General features: G+C 38.0%; 1 protein-coding gene across 1 annotated transcript; it reads left to right on the forward strand.

Moving 5' to 3' along the window:
- Positions 1 to 7,058: 7,058 nt before the first annotated feature.
- TRAPPC6B (trafficking protein particle complex 6B) lies at positions 7,059 to 24,048 on the forward strand. Its single transcript, XM_036748767.1, has 6 exons — positions 7,059 to 7,405; positions 11,788 to 11,855; positions 12,802 to 12,919; positions 14,858 to 14,941; positions 21,943 to 22,036; positions 23,069 to 24,048. Exons 1-6 carry the CDS (start codon positions 7,325 to 7,327, stop codon positions 23,098 to 23,100), a joined length of 477 nt encoding a protein of 158 aa, XP_036604662.1. The 5' UTR covers positions 7,059 to 7,324; the 3' UTR covers positions 23,101 to 24,048.
- The last annotated feature ends 24 nt before the right edge of the window (positions 24,049 to 24,072 follow it).

Raw genomic sequence — 24,072 nt, forward strand, 5'->3', positions numbered from 1 at the left:
ATGAACAAACTTTTATTATTTTATTAAATAAATAAATTTCTATTCAGCTCTGCTCTTTTCATCAGGAATGCTTGAAAATCCTCTATTTCATTAAATACTTTTTTTCCTCTGAAGAATTACACTCAGTTTTGCTGGGTAGGTGATTCTTGGTTGTAATCCTAGCTCCTTTACCCTCCAGAATGGAGGAGCCCTCTGTTGCTTTTATATGGAAGCTGCTAAATATTGTGTGGTCCTGACTTGTGGTTCTACAGTATTTGAATTGTTTCTTTCTGGCTGCTTACAATATTTTCTCCTTGCTCTGAGAGCTCTGGAATTTGGCTATAATATTCCTTGGAGTTTTTATTTTAGGACCTCTTTCAGGAGGTGAGCAGTGGACACTTTCAATTTCTATTTTACCCTTTGATTCTAGGATGTCAGAGAAGTTTTCCTTGACAATTTCTTACAATATAATATCTAGGTTCTTTTTTTGATCATGGCTTTCAGGTAGTCCAATAATTCTTTAATTATGTCTCCTTGATCTATCTTCCAGGTCAGTTGGCTTTGCAATGAAATTTTTTTTTTTTTTTTTTTTTTGCTTTTTGGCAGGGCAATTTGGGTTAAGTGACTTGCCCAAGGTCACGCAGCTAGTACATGTGTCAAGTGTCTGAGGCTGGATTTGAACTCAGGTCGTCCTGACCCCAGGGCCAGTGCTCTACTCACTGCACCACCTAGCTGCCCCGGCAATGAAATATTTTATACTATCTTTTATTCTTTTCATTTTATTGTTTCTTGATGTCTCATGGAGTCATTAGCTTTCACTTGTCAAATTCTAATTTGATTAAGAAATTATTTTCTTCAGTGAGTTTGTTTGCCTCCTTTTCCATTTGACCACTTCTATTTTTTAAGGAGTTCTTTTTTTTTCAATTAATTTTTGTACCTCTTTTTCCATTTGGCTAATTCTGCTTTTTAATGAGTTCTCTTCAGTAGATTTTTGTGCCTCTTTTAACATTTGGCCTATTCTGTTTTTTAAGGTGTTATTTTCCTCAGTATTTTTTTGTACCTTCTTTACCAAGCAGTTGACTGTTTTTTTCCATAATTTTGTCGCATCACTCTCATTTCTTTTCCCAATTATTCCTCTTCCTCATCTCTTTGATTTTTAAAATCCTTTTTGAGTTCTTCCAGGAATTCTTTTTTTGGGTCAGAGATCATTCCATTTTTCTTTGAAGCTTTGCATGTAGCTCTTTTGACATTGTTGTCTTCTGAGTTTCTATTTTGATTTTCCCTATCGCCATAGTAACTTTCTATGGTCAGTTTTCTTTTTTGTTGTTTGCTCATTTTCCAGCCTATTTTGTGACTTTTAATTTCATGTTAAAGTTGGGCTCTGCTCCTAGGGTAGTGTGGGCACTGCCCCAATGTAAGGCCAATCAGTAAGTGAAAGATCTTTCCAGCCCATTGAATAGGCCTCAAATGGGGCCAACAAAGGGAGTCCTGATTAGAGGCATGCCCACACCCTTTCACTAACTAGGTGAGCCCCAGGCTCAAACCCTTTTGCTAGTTAAGCCTATGGGGGCATGAAGCCCTCAGGGCCCTAAGGCAAGTTGCTAAGACCAGAACCAATGGCATGTGCACGGAGTTCTAGTCAATCCAATGCCAGCTATGACTGTATAAAAAGAGAGCCCAGAACTGAGAGCAATAGAACTGGGAGCAGCGGAACTGAGAGCGGCAGAATTCAGGAACAGACATCAAGAAGACATTGAAGCAGCAGACTTTGAGGGACAGTCAGCATTGAGAGAGACTGAAGAGCAGAGAGTGCAGAACCAGAGAGAGTTGCAGAGATCAAAGAGCAATATCTGCAGAGAGCTACAGGAATTGGAATTCAGCCCAAGGAGACGGAGCAGGAACTTGGAGTCTACAGAGCTGCAGAAGAGAGAGAGTTAGGATTTGTGAGTGATTGTTTACAGGAAGGCCCTAGCAGGGGGGAGGGTTGCAAGATGGCTTGACTCCTCGCTAATAATATTGTGTTATAATTTCCTTGTTACTATATTGAGGTGGGCTTACTGGTTTTGTAACATTATTGCTACTATATGGAATTGGAATTACTGGTCCTGGGATTGGATTCTCTTGTGTCTAAATAAATGTTATACTTCCTCTGTCTTCTACTTAGAGAATTTCTTATACTTTGCGATTCTGAATCATTCAGGCATGCTCATGGTCATCCTTGAGGTCATGAATCTTGCCTTAATGTCAGGGTTTTTGTGCTGCTGTTTTCAGAGTTTCTTCTAGGTGTTTGTGAGTTTTCCAAGGTGGTATAATCTAAGGAGAGGTGTGGTCATTGCTTTCCTGGCCTGTGCTCTAGCCTATGAATGATCACAAGCAAAAGGTGTCCAGGTTCCCCACTTCTATTAGTGCTCCTTTTCACTCTGGGACAGTGACCCGGAAGCTCATATGGGCTATGCAACAGAGTCCTGCTCCCAGTGCCAGCAAAGGGTTTCCTGTAATGTCCTTATGACCAGTTGTCTGACCCCTTTATGTTCTGTAGGATGAGAGCTCTGGAAGTTCAGTCCCTCCCAAGGCTTCTGGCTAGCTTGCCCAGAAGCAGCCTTCCCCAGACTGTGCTCCACTCCACTGTGAGACAGATCTTTCCTGCCAACCTTCTAAGTTGTTTTGGGCAGAAAATTGTTTCACCCCTTACTTCTGTTGATTCTTCTGCTTCAGAACTCATTCTGAGGCATTATTTTAATGTTATTTGAGAGGAATTTGGGACAGTTCAGGCAAGTACCTGCTTTTATTCCCCCACTTTAGCCAACTAAGTTTTCAGGATGTGTCTCACTGATAACACACAAGAGGCACTGAAGTTTCTGGACTCCAACCTCTTGATCTGGTCAGATAGGCAGGCAGCTTCAGAGGGGTTAAATAATAAGTTTTATTCTAGTTTAGTCTCTTCACACCAGGGTTGCTGATAATGGAAGCCCTAACTCCTACAGCATTCCCTAATCACCCTTCTCACAAGAGTCTGCAAGAAGCGGGAGGCAACTACCCCTACATCTCAGGGTCAATCGAGACAGGAACAGTTTGTGCGCTCCCCTAAGTCCCCTAAAGCCTTGATGGGGGCCAGTCAAGGCACACACAGATTCCCCTATGGGTTCCCAGTGGTTTCCCCCCACTTGCTGACCAGTGTCCACTTGCTTTATAGGGCAAGAGACAAAGAAGGCATCTTGTCAATATTAAGCTCAAAGGTTAACTTTAGCAATATCGTCATTCTGTGCAAGTGTAGTAAATATCAATTATGTCATCCCCATATCTCACGGCGCAGCCTCAGTAGGACTCACTATGATTCTGAGAATTACTCTCTAGGATCCTTGGGGCTATTCTGGGAGTTACTATCTAACACCTGGAAACTAGACGTTGCCATGGCCGTGGATCCTGAGAAACTAAACTCTAAAAAGGATAACAAAATCCTCCTTACATACAGGATGATTTCAATAACTTTTAAAGAAAAGAAGTCTCTCCTTTTCCTTACCCTACACACATACAAACACACTCAGTAGGGGACTCTGATAACTATTTCTCCTACCAGAAATAAGAAGCCAAATTGGAAGGAGTTGAGAAGTGAGAGGAGAGAAAATGGAGGTAATACATTTGGAAACTTTTCTATGAGTTTGGTTTTCTTTTTTTTTTTTTGAGGGGGGAAGGCAGGGCAATCGGGGTTAAGTGATTTGCCCAAGTGTGTCAAGTATGTGAGGCCGCATTTGAACTCAGGTCCTCCTGACTCCAGGGCTGGTGCTCTACTCACTGTGCCACCTAGCTGCCCTTAGGAGTTTGGTTTTCAAAGGGAAAAACGAGGGGAAAAGTGAAGGTTTATTTTGGGCATATTTTTAGATTGTAGGAAAGAAGTCAATAAAAAGAGAATTAATGAAGATTTGAGAGAAATGGGATGATTGTGGTCTGCTTGAAGTTATTTAGGGGATGGAATCAAATGAAGATTGTCAGTGATGAAGGGAAGGGCTACCTACCACATCATCAGAGACTGGAGTAAAGGAAGAAAGAATGGAAGCTGATGTTAAGGTATTTTGAGGTGTAGAGTAAGGAAGGAATGGGAGTTCTGGGCAAATGGTCCCCATTTTCCAAATAAAGTGTGAGGCAAAGTCTTCTGTGGAAAGGGAATGGGAAGTGATAGCATGAGAGATCTGAGGGAAAAAGAGAAGGTTTGGAATAAATAGCTCATGTGGAAAATGGGATAGAGAGTTAATCAGGTAAGAATAAAGAGGGCCTAGTTGTAATTAGACAACATAATTTTCTTGTGGAACAAACCAACATGGTTTGGTGGCTTCCTTCCCCACATTTCCTCCTTAGAATGTAAGTTCCTGGAGAACAGAAACGGTTTCACTTTTCCATTTGTATCTCCAGGGCTTACTTAGCACAGTACTTTGAACAATGCTTTATTCATGCATTCTTAAATCATACTCTCCCAGTTCCTAGGGCCTGGGTACTTTACCTTCATGCAATCTAATGGCTGTTAAAAGCCTACACAAACTAAGCAGACAGCCATTATCAAATGGTGCCTGCTTTTTAGAGATAAAGTATAACTGTTTATCATCCTTGAATTGGATACCCCTTGGTAAAGTTCAAATATTAGTATCATGTTATCTTTTTCCCATCCATGCTGGGATGTTTGTCTCTTGACTCTATTTCTATTTGAATACTTGACAGGGGTGGGGGGTGGAGTCTGGGAGTGAAGGATGGAGAAGAGTCCTGCAGCAAGACAGTAGAGACAACCAGGAGAAGAGAGAAAGACCTAAAAAATAATTTCTACTTCATCTAAGATTAGAAGATACTATAAAGGGGAGATCTGGCTATCTGAAGAAACTGAGAATTTGGTGCCTGGATTAAAAAAAACAAAGCTATAGGAAGAAGGAGAGAGACAAGAGAAAAATACTCTTTCACTCAAGTGATAAGGAGTTAAGATGGGACTTTTTGGGAAGGAGTTCAATAACAGAGGAGTCTTCATGGGTCTATGACCCTGGGGATTTACATACATTTTGGGTACTAATGGTTGCGATTCCATGATTTTTATTTTATTTCTTCCCTTTTAATAAGACTTTCCTCTGTGATATTGGGAACTGTGTCCTTGCAAATGGGAAGTAGGCCTCAGTATTTTGAGGAATGAATACATTTATTACTATTATTAATATTATAAAATGTTATTATTGTTGTTTATTAAATTTATTATATGCTAAACACTGGAAGGTCCAGGACAGGAGTTTTGTGGTGTGTTAACCCAGGGGTGGGGAAGGAAGAAGTGATTTTCTCTCCTTCCCTGAATTCTGCCATGGTGCAGAGGGAACTATGGAGAACAAGAACTATGATTAAGAAAAGAAACACATGGTCTCCAGAAAGGTAGCAGCTCAAGGAAGGAAACAGCTCTAACCATCAGGATAATCTGAAGACACCAAGAAAGCCAACTATGGATTCGAGGGAAAATTAGTTCTTCCTGATGGGAGCTGATTTCCTGAGAGGAACAGATTGAGGAACTCCAGCTAGGTGACTTGACCAGAAGTGATACTGCAACCAGCTTGAGGACTCTCTACCGAGGGATGGGACACTGGTAAACCAGAGGAATGAGTTGCCTTAGTTATGTGTTTCCTACCACTGTACTCTGAGTTTGTAAGTTCGTACTAAGTCTTCCTACAGATGCAGCTTGTATTTGTGGGGGAGTGTGTTCCAGGTTCATGGAGCTGGAAACGTTTCGTAGCCACTGTTTTTACTATGATATCTTAGTAAACATCTTTGCTTTGAATCAGTTGTTTCTAATGGCTCACCAGGGGATATCATAAGTTATAAATTTAGGACTGCAGACCCACAAAGTATACCCTTGAACCTGAGGGTAGTAGCTATCTTTTAGGAGAGCTGACCACAGGGGACCTTACAAAATAACAGCAATGACATACTCTCCAAAACCACTGTAAAACAGAGGAAAATTAAAATTAAGCGGAATTGAAAATTAAAAAATTTAAGCTATGCACAAGACAAAGAGCTAGTTTTTTTTTTTTTTTTGTAATTGACTAATTTGATAAAAAGATACAGGACAAATTAGAGGTAATTTAAGAAGAAAGGCATTAAGATTAAGGAGCATTGGGAAAGACTTCCTGTAGAAGGCAGGACTTTACCTGAGACTTGTAGGGAGCCAGGGAAGCCAGGAGGTGGAGATGAAGAGGAAATTTCCAGGTATAGAATTTGGCCATTGGAAATGCCTGGGCTTGGACAATCTACTGTCACCAAATCACTGAGTACATGGATAGGAGTAAGGTACAAGAAAGCTGGAAAGGTAAGAAGGGAACAGGTTATAGAGGGCTTTAAAAGCCAAGCATAGTATTTTATATTTGATACTGGAGCCTCTTGGAGTTTATTGAATACGTGTGCACGTTATTGTCAGACCTGACTTTTAGAAAAATCCATGTAACGGCGGAGGGAAGATGGATTGGATTGGGGAAGCCACTTTAGCGGGGGGAGATCACCCAGCAGGATATTGTAATAGTCCAGGTATGAGGTGATGGGATCCTGCAGGGTCAGAGAAGGGGGCATGTAGGGAGAGGTATTGCTAAGGCAGAAACAGCAGGACTTGGAAGTTAATTACATATGGGAATTGAGGGTGAGGAATCAAGCACGCCGCGTGGGTTTCAAGCTTGGGTGACTGGAAGGATGGTGGTACCCTCAACAGTAGGGAAGACTGGAAGAGGGGAGGGTTGCAGGGGGCAGCGAATAATGATTTCTGCTTTGGACACGTGGAGTTTAAGATTTCCGTAGAAGATCCAGTTAGAGATGCCTAATGGGCAGTCGGAGATGTGACACTGGAGGTCAGGAGAGAGCTGGTTGTTGTTCGGTCGTGTCCAACTTGTGACCCCGTATGGGTAAGGAGGGAGAGAAAACAATGCTTGATTGAAAAAAACCAAACGATGACAACAACAACAAAAAGAAACAGCTGCAAAGAAGGGGAAGAGGACTAGCGGAGCCGCGGACCATAGAGCCGGCGGAATGCGGGGCTAGAGGCACCGGAAGTTGTTCCCTATTCGGGGCGGGGTCGGTCCGGCCGGCGGGGTTTGGGTCCGGGTGGTTTTTCTGCGCCTCGGGTCTCGGCCGCGCTTGCGGCTGGGCTTCCCGGCCGGGTGCCGGCACCTCGGAGGACGCGGTGACGCCCCTGCCCCCCGGCCGCCCGCGGGACCGGCCTCCGGCGCTGTGGGGCCGGACGGCGGCTCCGGAGGCTGCCGCATCCATCGCGGGGGCGGCCGTGCACGGGCCCTGACCTCCGCCCTCCCGGGGTCCCCGGAGCCCTAGAGAAGCGGCAGACATGGCAGACGAGGCGCTTTTCTTGCTCCTCCACAACGAGATGGTGACCGGCGTCTACAAGTCCGCCGATCAGGGGGAGGTGGTGAGTGACCGCTGCCCTGGCCCGGTGCCCTTCTGTCCCCGAGGCCCCTCTTCTTCCAGGCGTCCCCCGTCGCTCCTTTTTACTCCTTTCCTTTATGTTCTCGTTTCTCGTCCAGTCCGCAAACTTTACCCCAAATAGCCTCTTCCTGCGTCCTCCCAGCCCCTTCCTCGACTCCTCTCACCCCCGCCCCAGTCACTTGCCGAGTCCTACAGAGCCTCCCCTCGTAACATTTGTGGAGACCCGACCCTGCGCCCGCCGCGGTGCGGGCCCCCCCTCCCCCGCTCGTGGGTCTCCTCGCCTCCAGCCCCTCCTCCACTCGGCTGTCAGATTCATCTTTGTACAGCTCAGGTCTGACCGTGTCATCTCCCCTTATTCAGTCAATTCTAGTGGCCTCCGATCACGTTCAGTATCAAATACAAAAAGCCCCTCCTACGTAACCTCTCCAGTCTTTTATCCCCTCTCATACTCTGTCTCTTCCCGGGTCTCAGAGTCCGGGCACTTTTGTTGCCCTCCTCTATGCCTGGGACTCCCTCTCCGGCTGGCTTCCTTCAAATCTCAGCTAGAGTCCACAATTTTATGGGAAGCTTTTCTTGCTTCTTCTTAATCTTGGTTTCTTCTTTCTGAGACTGCCCCCAATTTTCTTGTATATATCTTGTTTGTACAATTTGTTTCCGTATTATCTGCCTTGTCAGATTGTGAACTTTTTGCTTTTTTTTTTTTCGTACCCTAGTGCTTCGTAGCACTTAGTGTGCATGGCACATGGCATGCATTTTAAAAAGTCTAGTTAATTCGCTATTTCCTCTTGTGGATTTTGCTTTAATGCCTCAGTCCATTCTTGATCCCACTCATTCTTGACATGCATGCCAACAAGACTCTGATTTTGAATTTCATTTCACAAGTAGTACTGTTATACCAGAAGCGAGTGAGACACGCCACAGAGTATAAGTTTTGAATGGAGAAGTTTATTAGCGGTCATTCGGGGAAATTATCCCAAATCAAATGACCACGTTTAAAGGGAGAGGGTAGTTTTTATAGAGAATACAGGATTCAGTGCTTAATTATCTCTTGAAATGTCATTTTGCAGACTCGGCACGCCTGTACCTTTTATGACCATGATCAAAGGAAACTCCTTAATAGATTGTAGATACAACATATCAGACAGCTGACTAAGTGTCAACTGAATTACAACCCAGAATCTCTGTGTCCAGTTTGCCATACATCCCACAACATGACTCATGAGATAAGAGCTAGGAACAGTCACATAATTCAAAAGAATATCTGGGGCTGAGGCTTTCATCCTTCAAGGCCATAGGCAGATTGAGGGATGCTCCAGCTGGCTTTGTTGAGATGAGAGATAGAGTTGTCTCTCAGCCCAGGACACTCACCAAACGGCAGGAACTCAGTCTGTTTTTTTTCTTATGCAGACTGGGGTTTGCAGTTAGTGGCTGGGGGCAGGGTTTTTCTAGCAATAGCTGGCTACTCAGGTATCACAGTACTTTCTTTCTAGTCAGTCAGCCATTATTTATTAAACACCTACTATGTGCCAGGCACTGTACAAAGTGCTGGAGATACAAAGAAAGACAAAAAAAGACTCTTCCCTTAAGGAGCTCACATACTAATGGGAGAGACGACATGCAAACAGCTATGTATATATAAGATATATATCTTTATAGAGACACAGATATAAGTAGATTGGACATAATCTCCATAGATAGAAAGATAAATAGATATAAATGTGGTATATTGGACAAATCTTAGAGGGAAAGGTACTAAGCACTGAGACAGATTTGGAAAGACCTCTTGGAGAAATTAGTATTAGAGTTGAGACTTGAAGGAAACCAGGAATCAGAAATAAGGAGGGAAAGTATTACTAGAATGGTGGACATCCAGTGAAAAGGCAAGGAGTCCTCTTTATACAGCCACTACTTAGTTGAGTCTCTCACATCTCTCTCTCACAGTAGTCTCCAGATTTATACCTTTGCCTCAGATCTCTCTGCTACAGTACAAGTGTGACTGTTATTCTCAATAAACTTCAGGGGCTCCTATTAAGTATAAACTTTATTTGACATTTAAAGCCCTTCACAATCTGGCCTCAACTCAGCTTTCCTATCTTATTAAACATTATTCTCCTTCTAGCACTCTATAGTTTGGCCAAAGTGTCCATTTTACTGGTCTTCTTACATCACATTACATCTCTGGTCTCCATGCTTTTGTACCAACTGTCCCCATGACTAGAATACATTCCCTTCTTACCACCATATTGTGAAAAATGGAAATAACATAATCCCTTGTTCTTTAAAAACTCTGTTTTGTACTTGAAGCCTTTCTTGATCTCTCCAGATGCTAGTACTTTCCCCCTCACAAGGACCTTGTATTTTGCATATATTTTTAACTATACATATATGTTGTCTCCTCTTTATCGAATATGATCTTCCTGAGGGCAGGAACAGTTTCACTTTTGCTTTTGCATCCCAGCCATAGTCATCCATATAGGATATTCCTGAGGTAACCAGGCACACCTTAATATCTCAAAAAAATGGTATTTTGGGACTCGTTTTGAAAGTTTTTATCTTTTAAAGTTTAGTTAATAAGTTAATAAATAATTTTAGTCAATAAATACATTTAGTTAAATTTTAATTTGAATTATGTATCATAATTCAATATATCTCTATGTAGTGCCAGAGTTGATGAGGCCCTGAACTTGGTGATAGATATGAATAGAGAAAGGGATAGATGTGACAGATGTTTAGAGGTAGGGTTAACTTGGCCACCAATTGGATATTTGAGGTTGAGGATGACAACAAGGTTGTAAATCTGGGTGACCACAAGAATGGTAGTACCCTTTACAGAAATAAGGAATGAGTAAAAGGAGTGGGGTGAGTATGGGGGGAAGGGAGGAGGAAGATAATGAGTTCTGTGTTTAAAAATGTCCAGTAGGCAGCTACAGATGTGTCACAGGAGCTCAAGACAAAAAGCCTAGGGCTGAATGTATAGGTTTAGTAGTTATCAGCATAAAGATGACAGTTAAATCCATGGGAGTTGGTGAGGTCAGTAAGAGAGAGATAGTGTAGAAAGAAATGGGAAGAGAGCTAACGACAGAGCCTTGGATATACTCACAGTTATTGGTTTTTTTTTTAAATTTTGTCAATGTCATCTTTGTTTTTTAAGATTTCTGTTTTGGTGTTTAATTGCTGTTTTTAAATTTGTTCATTTTCTGGTATTTTTTAGTTACAGTTCCAGTTCATTGATCTGTTCTTTCTCTTTTTTCATTAATGATAGTGTTTAGAAATAAAAAATTTTCCCTAAGGACTGCTTTGGTTGCATCCCAAAAATTTTGGTATGTTGTCTCATTGTTGTCATTATCTTTAATGAAATTAGCTATAGTTTCTCTGATTTATTCTTTGACCCACCAATTCTTTAGGATTAAATTATTTAGTCTAAAGTTGATTTTTAAAACTTTTTTCAGTGATGCTTTATTTAACAATTTATATTGCATTGTGATCAGTAAAGGATGTGTATGTTTCAGCTTTTCTGCATTTGTTTTTGAGAGTTTTGTGTCTAAAGGTACCGTGCATAGTTGAGGAGTGTGTGTGTATGTGTGTGTGTGTGTGTATATATATGTTTGTGTATATGTATGTATATACACATGCATATGTACATATATGTGTGTATAGATAGATATATACACACACACACACACATACTGGATATAAAAATTTCCATTCACTTACCATGAGAGGGCTATTGTATCTAATTTTCCTAAAATTCTATTCAGGTTCTTAACTTCTTGTTTATTTTTTAGTTAGATTTATCTAGGGCTGATGGATAAATTGAGGTCCCCAGTCATATAATTTTAATATTACTCTTTGTATTTAGAAGTGATACCATTAGGTTCATATATGTTAAGTTTTGAAATTAATTTATTGTGTACCTTTCAGCAAAATGTAGTTTTCTTCTTTATCTTTTCTAATTACATATTTTCTCATTTGGGAGATAGGAAAGAACTAAGGATAGAAATGAAATAGAGTAGGGAAGGGGAATGAGTTCATTCTGTTGATAGTTATAGGATATTATAATAGTTCAGAAAGGTAAGGTATTGAACATAAGTGCCCTTTGTATGTCAATGGCTAATGAAAATTATTGGAAATGTGAATAATAGAAAATCCCCTTTTGATAATTTTCTATAACTAGGTTCATTTTTAATTGAGAGGGAAAAATTAAAAACTTGTTCATAGTTTGAAGATACGGGGAACTATCATGAGTTTTGGAAGGGATTAACATTTTTAATTTTGGGGATTAGTTCAAAGTTCTGGCCTTCTGAAACTTGGAAATTAGATTTTTATTAATTAATAAGATTCAGAATCCTTTTTTGTATTTTATAGGAAAATGGAAGATGCATTACTAAGCTGGAGAACATGGGTTTTAGAGTAGGACAAGGATTGATAGAAAGGTAAGCTCAGTTTGAATAATAATAATAATAGCTGACATTTTACATTGGTTGGTTGTTGTCTTCTGTTCTTGAAGAGGACCAAAATGACATCACTGTGCTAGAATCAAGTTTCAATGTGTCTGACTGTGGCTGGTCAGACCAATAGGAGCTCAGAAGGCCCTACCACAGTTTGGGCACAAATAGTACGTGTGATTCTTTGGGGTGGATTCTCTAAATTTGTGCATCCTGCGTTTCCTTTGAGCTACTTCAATTCTGCTTTGCTCATGGAGCGCAGCACCTTCTCTGATGTGGGCACACCACGGTGCTGGGTGGTCCTGTACCAGTGTCTCCCATGTCACACAATCAATTCCAGAGTTCTTGAGAGAGACCTTTTATGTAGTGTTTTCAGGTTTGCAGCGTTCATTACCTGATTTCATTTGATCCCCACAACAGCCCTCTGAGGTCTTACAGGTATTACCAAAAACAGGTTCAGAAAGTTCAAGTGGCGTGTCCATGTTCATCACCTGTTCTTTTTTATATTCCTTATCTTGAAATATTTAATATTTATAATATTCTTTGTATCCTAATTCTGTTGTCCTTCTAAACATTTTTTTTATTTTAAATATGCCTAGGAATAAATAATGGCTGAATGTCAAATAGATTAAGCCATAAAATCAATACAGTATGACTTAGAAACATATTTGGCTTCCAGTTTTCAAAATTTCACCCATATTATTAAAATTTTAATTGCGATGTAAGTTGGGATCAGGATATAAATTCATTTTACCTGATATCTATCACTATGACATTTAAAATATTACATTATAAATAACTGTAACCTAATATATAATTATAATGATTAAATATATGCAATTTTTCCTTTTGGAAGTTAGATTTTTTATTTACATGTCTCGCTTACTTTGGAGGAAAATACTGTAAAATTATAACTTCTTTTTTATCTTTTTAGGTTTACAAAGGACACTGCAAGGTTCAAGGATGAATTAGATATCATGAAGTTCATTTGCAAAGATTTTTGGACCACTGTTTTCAAGAAACAAATTGATAATCTAAGGACAAACCATCAGGTATTATACAAATTAAGATTTGCTTTGTATGTCACTTTTACCTTGTTAGAGTAAAATTATTTCTGCTATTTACTTTTATTATTAAAATGTTAAAATGATGTTTTAAAGAGTTGTTTCTTTTAACTTTTAGATTGTGCTTTTCACTGAGTCATGATTTTTGTCATAAGTACATAAGCACATAAGCACATATACCAGATAAGAACAAAAGGGAAATCTTTAGCTGTAACAACTAGGTATTTTCTTTTTTAATTGAAAATAATACCTTTCCCTGCATAGTTTGTGGAACGTTGCATGTGATGTCAAATTTTTTTTCAATGTATTGATTGGTTTTGTTAATTTTCTCTTCCTTTTTCTTTTTTTACCCTTTATTATTAAAAAAATTGTCACTATATAGGATGTCTCTTTTGGAGAGATCAAAGGAAAGGATATAGGGAGAAATCTAGGCAATATGAAAACAACTGATATCAGTAAAAATCTACTTAAAAACATAATACTTTAAAAATGCAGCCAAATTCATTGTCAGAATTACTTTGGTGTTAGAACGTTTTATTGCTTAGTTATTATATTAGTTGTGGTAATATGTAAAATCTCAAATAAGAATCTTACAATTTCAGGTCTAGAAGAGACCTTAGAAACATGAATCCAAGTGTACCATGGATAGGTCACTTAACCTCATTGAGCCTCAGTTTTTTCAACAGTAAAATGAGGAGCAGTTTGCAAACCATAACGGGTTTATATGAGTTATTAGCCTAGCTATACATTTATTAGATATCTCATTTTTATGGGTGAGGAAACAATTATTGCCATCTTTATTGTTCATGTTTAGGGGTAGGGAAGTAGAATCAGTGGAAAATATTTCGATACATCTTCAGTTTTCTCCTTCCATACATCTTAAGTTTTCTCCTTCCATTCTCATAAATGAAACATTGTGGAGGGGTGAGGAGGGGGAGAGAATTGTTTTGAGACAATTTGAGAGAATTGAAGGCTTTTCCTCCTATTGTGTTTTAATACGTGAGATTTTTCATTTTAGGAATGTTTTATAAAAAGCTGATTAGTAAGGTAGAGCATATTAAAGAAGACTTTAAAACACTCATTCATTTTCTGTTCACCAAACTTTGTTACTGTAGCTATTAACCATATGTGACAAAGCAAGATTGTGTCTCCATTTAAAATAAACTCATGCTATATTTCATGAAATGTAAGAGTTATTAAACAGTAGGGTTGGCTTATTTTCTTAATTGGATAATATATATAACCAGTTACCTCAAAGTTATAGTAGTGTGTTTAGCAGGTATTAGAATATCTTAATATTCTGTCATTAAATATTGCCTACTACTTCCAAATCTTCAATTGTATTTTCATATATTTTACTTTGAATTGAAAAAGAAGGTGCATCTTTTGAATATACCTCCACAAGGTAATTAATGGATGATGAGTTGATGAGCATTAAATGACTAGTTATGTATGAGAGGCAGCGTTACTTTGGATAGAGGGCCAGCTAGCCTTGGAGTCAGGAAGGACTGGGTTCAAATGCTGCCCAGAGGACTTGAAGCCACATTAGCTGTGTTACCATATGCAAATCACTCAACATCTTGTCCTAGGCAACATTCTACAACCTATCAAGGTAAAGCTGATTTGCCAGTCTGTATCATTGTGGGGAGTTCTTAATACCATTGAAATTAAAGATCCAAAACAAAAATAAAATTAAATTTATGTGGATATTAGCACTGATATTGTGTGTAATTATAAGTAGCTAGTCTGATCTAGCTGTCAATCAGGCAACTGATATTTTCTGACCTGCTTTCTTGCGACAGATTTTTTTTTTATTAGTAAATGTACTTTGAATATAAAATATTTTCTTAAACTTTTAAAAAGTGTGATAATTATTTATTGCATGGTTGAGAATGAACAGAGGTTTCTTTTATTTTTTGGGGACAGGGCATATATGTGCTTCAAGACAACAAATTTCGACTCCTGACTCAGATGTCGGCAGGAAAACAGTATTTAGATCATGCTCCTAAGGTACTTCATAGAAGACTAATGATTTCTGTTGAAGTAAAAAATAATACAATTGGATGGACATGTTCAATGCTGGTCATGATGGATTTGTGAATTTAAAATAGGATAAAGATAACTTAGTCTCTAACACTTGAAAAAAATTATCACTTAAAGAGGTAATTCCCTGCAAAATAATTTGCTTTAAAAAAAGATTCACCACTGGGTGTAACTTGGGAGCTCAAGTATTAATTAGCAGAACTTTTCATGATGTTGCATAAAATAACGATTTCTGGAATCCTCATGGAAAATTTAGTAAAATGGGCAAATGCTTATCACTGTCTACATATTAGATTTCTGAAATATGTTCTTCGAAAATTTAATTCAAATTTTTCTTTTGAATGAAATGATTTTAAAAGTTGGGAAATAAAATTCGAGCTCTCATTTTATGTATTTGTCTCTAGAGCTCTCATTTTATGTATTCTGACCAAACAAGTCTAGAGAGGTCAAATGACTTGTCCTTAGTGTAAGATAAGGAGTGATAAGTAATTCTTTACACCTTGACTATTGTGTAAGTAAGTTTAATGCGAAGTTATATGTAGAAATGTATCGGATCCCATGCTGGAGGAGGGAGGAAGGGAGAGGGAGAAAATCTGGAAATCAAAATCATGTGGAACTGAGTGTTGTAAACTAAAAATAAAAAAATCTTAATGTAATTAAAAAAAAAGGAATGATAGCAGAGCCAAGATTCAGTCTGACTCCAAATTCAATATTCTTTCCACTGAGTCAAGCTCTAAAGTATAATCATGACATAGATATAATCCTGGATTCTCAAGGGTAGTGTTAGTGGAGCACAAACTCTGACAGGTCTTCACCAAGCCAGAAAGTCCTTGAGTACAGGTCTGGCACCTGGAGTGAATATTTGTTTTCTGAGGGCCAGGTTATCCAAATTGAGTGAGACATATAACTTGCAGGCTGACCAGCAGTTAATGAATTTTCCAGACATAACAAGTCTTGTTATGTATAGAATTTGAAATGTATAGAAGAGGATAAAAAGAGCTAGAAGAAAACAGAAGCAAAATAGCTCAGATTCATAGTTTTCATATACAGTCCTCTTTATCTGTTTTCTTTATATATGGAAATGTTCATTTAATGTTTAAGTTCAGAATAAAAAACATTTTTAAAAAATAAGTGTCACACAAATCTGATGTTAAAGTAGTCCTTTAGTACCAGAAATTACATCTTATCTTTGAAGTAAAATCAAGTCCCAGTTTTGAGTGCCACTAATTCAGAGTTTGCAGTGAACATAATATACCTAATTTTTTGTCAGTATACCTGATTAAAATTTGAAATAAATAGTACAACTTAGTAATTAATTGACATTTAAATAGGATTATTGTGAATTGACTTAAGGTTTTATTGATAGCTTTTTATGAGCCACAGTCATTTCTCCAATTATTCTTCAATAATTCTGTCCTCTAATAAAGAAAAAATTAAGCAAAACCCAACTTAAAAAAGTGACGACTTTGTCTAACATAATTGCTGTAATACCCACCTCTGTTTTCCAGAACCAGGATTGGTCAATGCAGTTTATTTAAGTTTAGTTTCTTTTTTGTTGCTTTTTGTGTAGTTTTTATTTATATCATTGTAGTTGTGTTTTTAATACTCTTAATTATACTCTTTACTCTGCATCATTTTGTACATCATTTTGAATTCCTAGTTTTTGTCATTTCTTATGGTGCTGTAATATTCTGCTGTGTTCATCCACCACAATTTGTTTCAAGTTACTTTTTTTTTAAACTTCATTTCACTTCTAAGTGCCAATTAATAATACACATTGTTGAGGGTCGAGGAAGATGAGGTCCAGAAACCCCAAGACTGGAGTTCCCAGATGGGGTCGTTGAGGGGGAGTGCCCCTCAAGGACCCGAGTACTGGAGAGGGTTGGGGCCGTGTGGAATGAATTCACAATCTCAAGCATTCTTTAAGTCAAGGTGGCAAAGATTTATTACGCTTTACAGCTGGTAAGCATTCTTAGGAAACCTGTAACCTTATAGGGATGCAGGAAAAGTTTTTATATGATACTTTGGGGGTGAAACATGTCAATTAGGTGTTTTGGCGTGGGATTAGGGAGTGGTTAAGGGGTGGTCAGTTCTTAAAGGAACATGTACTTTTTGTATCTACTGCACAGGTATCTTACCCAGAGTTCACTGGGAAATAGGTCAAGGAGGTGGGTGACCTGGAGGTGTGGTTTTGATTATGAAATGTCACCAAGTCAACTAATGGTCAGTGACTGGAAATATCCAGGTGGCTCTCATCAAATGTCTTGTTAGACAAGATGAATGTAAGGGAGTATACATTTGACTGTGTCTAGGATACATATAAGTAAGGTCAGTAAGTAGTAAATATCGTTATGGCCCAGTGCACAGCCAATTAGCACGTACACAGGGAGTCCAAACTAATAAATACTATAGGTGCAGCTGGCCACAGTATCAGGAGGAGAGACAAGTATTTTGCTAAGGCGCCCTTGAACTGGAGAGAAACTGCCTGAGACAGCATTTTGAGGCTAGGGAGAGATGTGATTTTGGAACTTGATGTGGTTTTGGAATTGGGGTCCAGGCACAGGCACCCAAGCAGAAGCTAAGGAAAAATGTGATGTTAGAATTAGCATCCAAGCACAAGCACCCCATCAACATTATTCTTTGTGTTAGCCATACTGAACTACCAGCTGTTCCCTAGAGTATTACATCTCTTACATCACAGAGATGGAATGCCTGGTTTGGAAAAGTGGAAGTTTGCTTTAAGCCTGTGATCAACTTTGTATCCTCTTCATCTCTCCTGTTTCGGATTTTTATCTTCTTTTAAGGGCTAATCTATGGAAATTGTTTCCCACTCCCCAGTGTTGTTGATACACCCTTTCTTCTCAAATTAGGTACTTCTTTTTAAATATTGTATACCCTCAGTAGGATGTAAATTCCTTAAGGGCAGAGACTGTTTCCTTTTGTCTTTGAATCCATAGTGCCTCACACTTGATAGGTTTGTTAAAGATGCTTATTAAATGAACAGTAGAGCTCCCTCCTGAAGTAAAGCTTCTTAAACCCCAGAATTTTGCTCTCCCTTCTAATTAGTTTCTGTTATTGATCCATTCTATTGTGTCTCACTTTGCAAATATCAGTACATGAGGGAAGTAAGGTAGATAGAAGCAGTGCCCCATAGTAGATATTATCCTGTTTTCCAAATTGTGTGATTAAATTCTACCCTTTGCCCTCCCCATGATCATTCTTTCCCGTGGTTATCCCATCTTATCTCTGTGATGCCACTTGCCTGTAGAGCTCTGAGGGAGATACAGGACATTATCTATGGAAGCACCTCCCACCATAGTTTTTTCCTGCTGGGAGTGCTCCTCAGTGGGACCTTCTTGACCTTAAACTGAGACTTTCCCCTTTCATTTCTCTAGTTTCAGTCCCTCTCTTCTGTTATCTCCTCCCATTCTCTTGCAGCTTCTCATCTTTTTGAGAGTTTATATGAATCATAAGACTTGATTAGGGTATATCACACCCCCGTCCTGTACCTTCCCTATGCCCATTTTTGTGTCTTCTGGGGTTTAGTCTATAGTACATATTGTTTAATTAGAGCTTATCAGATTTGGGGATTAAAAAGTATTGTAGTAGCTGAAGTCAGCATATTTCTTGTTCATTTTAGAGTGCATTTTTGCTTCTATCTCTTTTGAATTCTGCTTACATTTTTATCCCCTTGTGTACGTTAAAATTTTTTTTCTTAAAGGTTTTTTTACCCTATGGGTTAGTCTTTTTCTTTCTCTTTTTAAAATAATCTCTGGAAATGAGACAATTTTATTACTTATTCTGTAGTAATTATACATATTATCCTTCTTGTGTTTCTTTTGTTTGGGGGAGTGTTTGCAAGTGAAATATTTTTTCTGTCTTTTTTTTCCAGGCATGCCTCAAAGGCTCTTCTTTGTTTAAAGTACTGTTTTTTAGAAACTGCTGATTAAGCTCAGATTTGCTTATGCCATTTTGGTTTGCAACTTGAGTTTTTTGCTTTTTGGAATATATTTTTCCATTTTTTTTTCTGTGGTTTCTAGTGGGTGTGGAATTGTGTAGTATTAGAATTTTCTTTCCTCTATATTTGAAGGTCTTTTGCTACCTTGTAGAATTTGTAAAATTGTTAAGTTTAACAATTGTGTGTCTTAGGGAGCGTGAAGCCTAGTTTGTTCCCCGCCTCCTCCCTCTTGAATTGATCTGTGGTTTCCTTTGATTGTAGTTTGTTTCTGTATTCAGAATTTCTGTACAGTTTTCCTATACAGTCAATCCTCAACATTCCCATGCTTAACTCTTGCGACTTCAAATATTCATGTAATTTTATTAGTGACCTCATTTTCACTTTAGATATGGCAGTTGCACGCATTTGTGGCTATGTGCAATAGAAAAAAAAATGAGGCTCCATGGAGCAAGTTCACGGAGCAGCTGGTATCCTGTTAGGCATTTCATTGCTCTCTTATTCACCTTACTGTTTTCAGAGTAAAGAGCTCTTTGTGCTTTCTTAGCATATTTTCTTTGTTTACTTTTAAAACTCAAGTTCTGTTTTGCAGTTATGTCTCAAAAGCATGGTGCAAGTCTCATGGAGTCCTGTGAACAAGAACATTATATAAATATATCTCATTATCACATAGTACTTTTATAAAAGTAGGTTAGGATGCATAGAAATTATAAATAAATTTTAAAAATTAATTTATTTTAATTTTTCAGCATTCACTTTCAGAAGATTTTGAGTTCTAAATTTTTCCCTCCTTCTTGCCCCCCCCCAAGATGTCATGCAGTCTGATATAGGCTGTACATGTACAATTGTATTAAACATATTTCCACATTAGTCGTGTTGTGAAAGAATGTAAGGCTCAGAACAAAAGGGAAAAACCATGAGAAAGAAAAAACAAATAAAGGAGAAAATAGTATGCTTTGATCTGCATTCAGATCCCATAGTTCTGTATCCGCACGTGGATAGCATTTTCTATCATGAGTCTTTTGGAATTTTCTTAAATCATTGCATTGCTGAGAAGAGCTCAGTCTAACAAAATTGGTCATCGCACAGTGTTGCTGTTACTGTATATAATGTTTTTTTAAAAGGTATAAGTTCTAAATGCAACCTCTAAAGATTATATTGCAGTAAAATTGTAATCAATACTGGGATCACAAGATTCTGTAGCTTACAAAAGATATTTATTAAGCACTTAGTATATGTCAGACGTGGTGCTATGTGCTGGGAATACAAATACAAGCCAAAGGAAAGACAGCCCTTTGCCCTCAAGGAGCTTCAATTCTAATGAGAGAGAATAAGTAAAAGGGAACTAGAAAGGGCTGAGGGGAAGGTATCCACTGTGGGGGCATGGCAGAAAATTAGTGTAGAGAGTAGGGAACTAAGCTGTATCAGAAGTAATAATTTCAGCAATCTCTAGTGAAAGATATAGTCAAAGGAACTTCATACCCTATTTCCTATAGGTTCCATGTATCAATATTAGTGGTTGTTTTTTAACTTTCATTTACTGTATTATTTCCAACATTATTGTTTTTCTGTCTATCTGTTGTTTTTCTCTTTATCATATACTTCTGTGAGACCTGTCTGACCCATTGGTTCTCTCTGAATATCATACTGAGGTCAGTGGCTTTTGCTGATAGATTTTCCTCCATCTAAATATTTTTGCATTTCAGAAAAACCCGCCACTGCTGGGAATTTTATTCCTTTCTAATATCTTCCATAGAGATTTTATTTCTCCTTTGAACCATTCAGGAACATTCTGCTGTGGTCCCATGCTCCATTGGGATTCTATAAGGTTCTGTGTTTGACCATGTATTGGTTCACTCCTTCCTTTGCCTTGTAGTATTTAAGAACTTTGTACTCTCTTTGAGGGCTTAGTATTTATACTTTCTTCTCATTTAGGATTCACTGCTGATTTATTTGCTTGTGCTCTAGGTTTTTAATTGAATTTTTTTCCTCTTTAAATGTTTGGTGTTTCAGCCTTATTCATCACCCATCACTCACTTTCTGACTTACTCCTTCGGAGGTGGGTTACCCCAAGACTGAACTGCAAATCTTCCTCAGCTACTACCCATATTAGGAGATTTCTGTTTCACTAGTCTTGATCCTGTCATAAGTAGCATCTAGGGTGACAAGACTGGTGTCAGCTGAGTTTTGGTCCCCTTTCCTTCAGTCCTGGTGTAGCCCCTTCAAATCAGCTACTTGTCTTAGTTCCTCCTGGCTCTCATAGTTTCCTGGTTGCCTTAATGTGTGCCTCTCTTTCAGGGTTAGGAGCACAAGAGGGTGTTCTGTACAGTCTCTAAAGCCTAGAGAGCTCCCTAACCAAGAGGCCACCATAAAGCAGAAGACAGCTTAATTTTTGCCCTCACCCCCTTTCTCTTCCTCATGTGGCTGGGCAAATTAGTGTCTGCCCTTGTAGGGTATGCCAACAATCTCTGCAGTAGGAGAGGCTACTAATGTGGTTCCAAGACACAAACCTGTAAGTTGGGGGATTTACGGAGGCCAGCACAGGAGGGGTGCTGAATGCTTTAAGGTTTTAGCATTTAAGGTTTTAATTCATAAGGCTATCTTGTTGGGGTTCTTTCTGGTCATCTATATTCAGCTGTAATTGTTCTACACCTGCAACTAATTCCGCACCCCCCCCTTTTCTGAGTATTTTGGAAATGTGTAGGGGAAATGTCTAGTTTATAGTTTTGTTGGTCATGTGACACAGAAGTCATGCTTATTAGCTTTCAAGCTCCAAATCTGGTTTTACTCAAGCTTACCTTTATTTTTTTGCCCTTAGATCCTAAACAAAAATGATCTGGATAAACTTTAATCAAAATGGGTGACAGACTCTAGTCACATGAAGCTAGACTATAGCAAAATTTATAAGTCCACAGTTTCTCAACTCCTCTACAAGAAACAATATTATCATGTAATTTACTGTAGCTTGAATTTGTAAGAAGTATCATTTTTCACAATTTTTTTCCTTTTTTAGTATTTAGCATTTACATGTGGCTTAATCAGAGGTGGCTTATCAAATTTGGGAATAAAAAGTATTGTGACAGCTGAAGTGTCAGCAATGCCAGCATGTAAGTAAAGTTCCTCTTAATTTTTAAAGAGTGTATTTTTCATAAAAGATTTAATGTATTTGATAGAAGTTGAATTATACCATACTAGGTAAAAGCAAAAAAGAAATGAGGACTTATAAGAATTTAAGTTTAACTGTAAACTTAAGAGTGTAATTGTTTTTAAATGGGAGTCTCAACTCCAGTCTAATAAGTTGTGATACAAGGGTATGTGTTTCTCTAGTTTGTTTCTGGGGAAATTTAAACTACTAGAACAGTTTGATTTTACTTAAAACTGTAATAACAATTGGCAGTTGTATATGGCTTTGTCATTCACAAAGTGCTTTAACATCACCAACAGAATGCTAGTTTGGAAGGGAACTAGGTAACCAAACCATACTTGAAAAAGAATCCCCTTTACTTGAAGACCTCTGGTGAGGAAGTCCATGGTCTTCTAATTGCAACTCATTCCAATTTTGGATAGATCTTGTAGCTAGGAAATCTTTCCTTATGGCAAGTCCAAATTTTGCCTTTTTGCAACTCGTCATTCCTGGTTCTGCCCTCTGGGGTTGGCAGAACAGAATTTCTCCCTCTGAGTCTTTTCTTCTGCAGGCTAAATATTGCCACCTTGTAAGGTAGAAGTAATGAAAATATTGCTATTCCCATTCTACACATTAGGAACTAGAAGCCAGGAGATGTCAAGAGACTTGCCCAAAGTCACCCAAGTTCATAAATGGCAGATTTGATTCTGAATTCAGGTTTAAATGTGCCCAGATTTAGTGACATTCAACATAAAAGTCCAAACTAGAAAACAGATTAGGCAGTAATTCTTCATTTTACAGAAGGATTTTTTTCCCTGTGGGATTCCTTTATAAGGTAAATTCCTTTTCTATTTAAGATGATGATTTATGAGCAATTAAAAAAAATATCTCTTCTCCTAACAAACCTTTTGTCAGAGCTGCTAAAAAAGGAATAGGATTGAAAAGATAGAAAAATTGGTGTTCTGGCTTGTTTTCTTCATTTCAAAATGTTCAATAAATCTTTCTTTTTTTGTAGGTAAATTTCAAGTGATGATACAGAAGATGTAGCATGTACTCAAATGCTTCTACAATGTAAAGAGATTAAATTATTCACGTATAAAGATTTTTGAGTAGTAACTTTTGACTTACTGGCATTGTCATAAGTTTCTACAGTACACTGATTTCTGTAAGCTGTATGTTAATTTATTAGATGATGTAATATGCACTCTCAAATAACATTACCATAGTATATAACATATGTCATCTGATGGGAACAGGAGAGTATCAAAGAAAATTTTACTGAGACACTACAGTGTAGCTATATATCACATTATACCACATTTAAACTTTATTTCATTAAAAAATTTATTGAGTAAGCACAGCATCCAAGTAACATTTCTTTGTGCTTCTTCTCTACTGGTTCATGATAATATTTATTTGGCATTAAAAAGGAAGGCAAAATTAAAGTCTTAATCAATTGGCAGAGAGAAAAAGTTATCATTTGTACCCATTTTTTTCAGGTCCAGAAAAAAAGGACTAAATTGGATTTAAAAAAAGTTGGAAGTATATGTTAAAATGAGTAATTTTCATATTTGTATGAAGAGGCTTTGTATTTTAAGTCTGGTCATGGCACTACAAAAACTAAGACTGGAAGAGGAATTCTGGGATCAGCAAGAGTGCAAAGAAAGGAGGTAAATCTTTGAAAGAAATCAGATGAAGGAAACTAAATTGATAGGTTGGATACTAGATTAGATAAATGGTTAAAAGACTATCTCTAAAAATACACGAGATTAATCAGGATGACTCTTCACATGCAAAAGTTACTTGTCCAAGTCAATTTCACTACATTCAGGTAATGAATAATTGAGAATGTCCATTCTTCATACTAGGTAACAGGAATATTCAGTTCCAACAACTTTAAACATGTTGCACATGTTATCTCTTTTGTATTAAATACCGCCCCCACCATGGGTTTACCAGTGAGTGGTATGCAATAAATATTGTTTGAGTTCTTAATGTTGATGCATTTTTACTTTAAAT

The sequence above is a fragment of the Trichosurus vulpecula genome, chromosome 3 (assembly GCF_011100635.1).
Source record: "Trichosurus vulpecula isolate mTriVul1 chromosome 3, mTriVul1.pri, whole genome shotgun sequence".
Lineage (NCBI taxonomy): Eukaryota > Metazoa > Chordata > Mammalia > Diprotodontia > Phalangeridae > Trichosurus > Trichosurus vulpecula.

What these genes read in the sequence shown, in the direction of transcription:
- TRAPPC6B (XM_036748767.1), top strand. Translation starts at nt 7,325, where the DNA reads ATGGCAGACGAGGCGCTTTTCTTGCTCCTCCACAACGAGATGGTGACC. An exon ending in GGACAAGGATTGATAGAAAG is followed by an intron (nt 11,856 to 12,801) that starts GTAAGCTCAGTT and finishes TTATCTTTTTAG; the next exon opens with GTTTACAAAGGACACTGCAA. An exon ending in ATCTAAGGACAAACCATCAG is followed by an intron (nt 12,920 to 14,857) that starts GTATTATACAAA and finishes TTTTGGGGACAG; the next exon opens with GGCATATATGTGCTTCAAGA.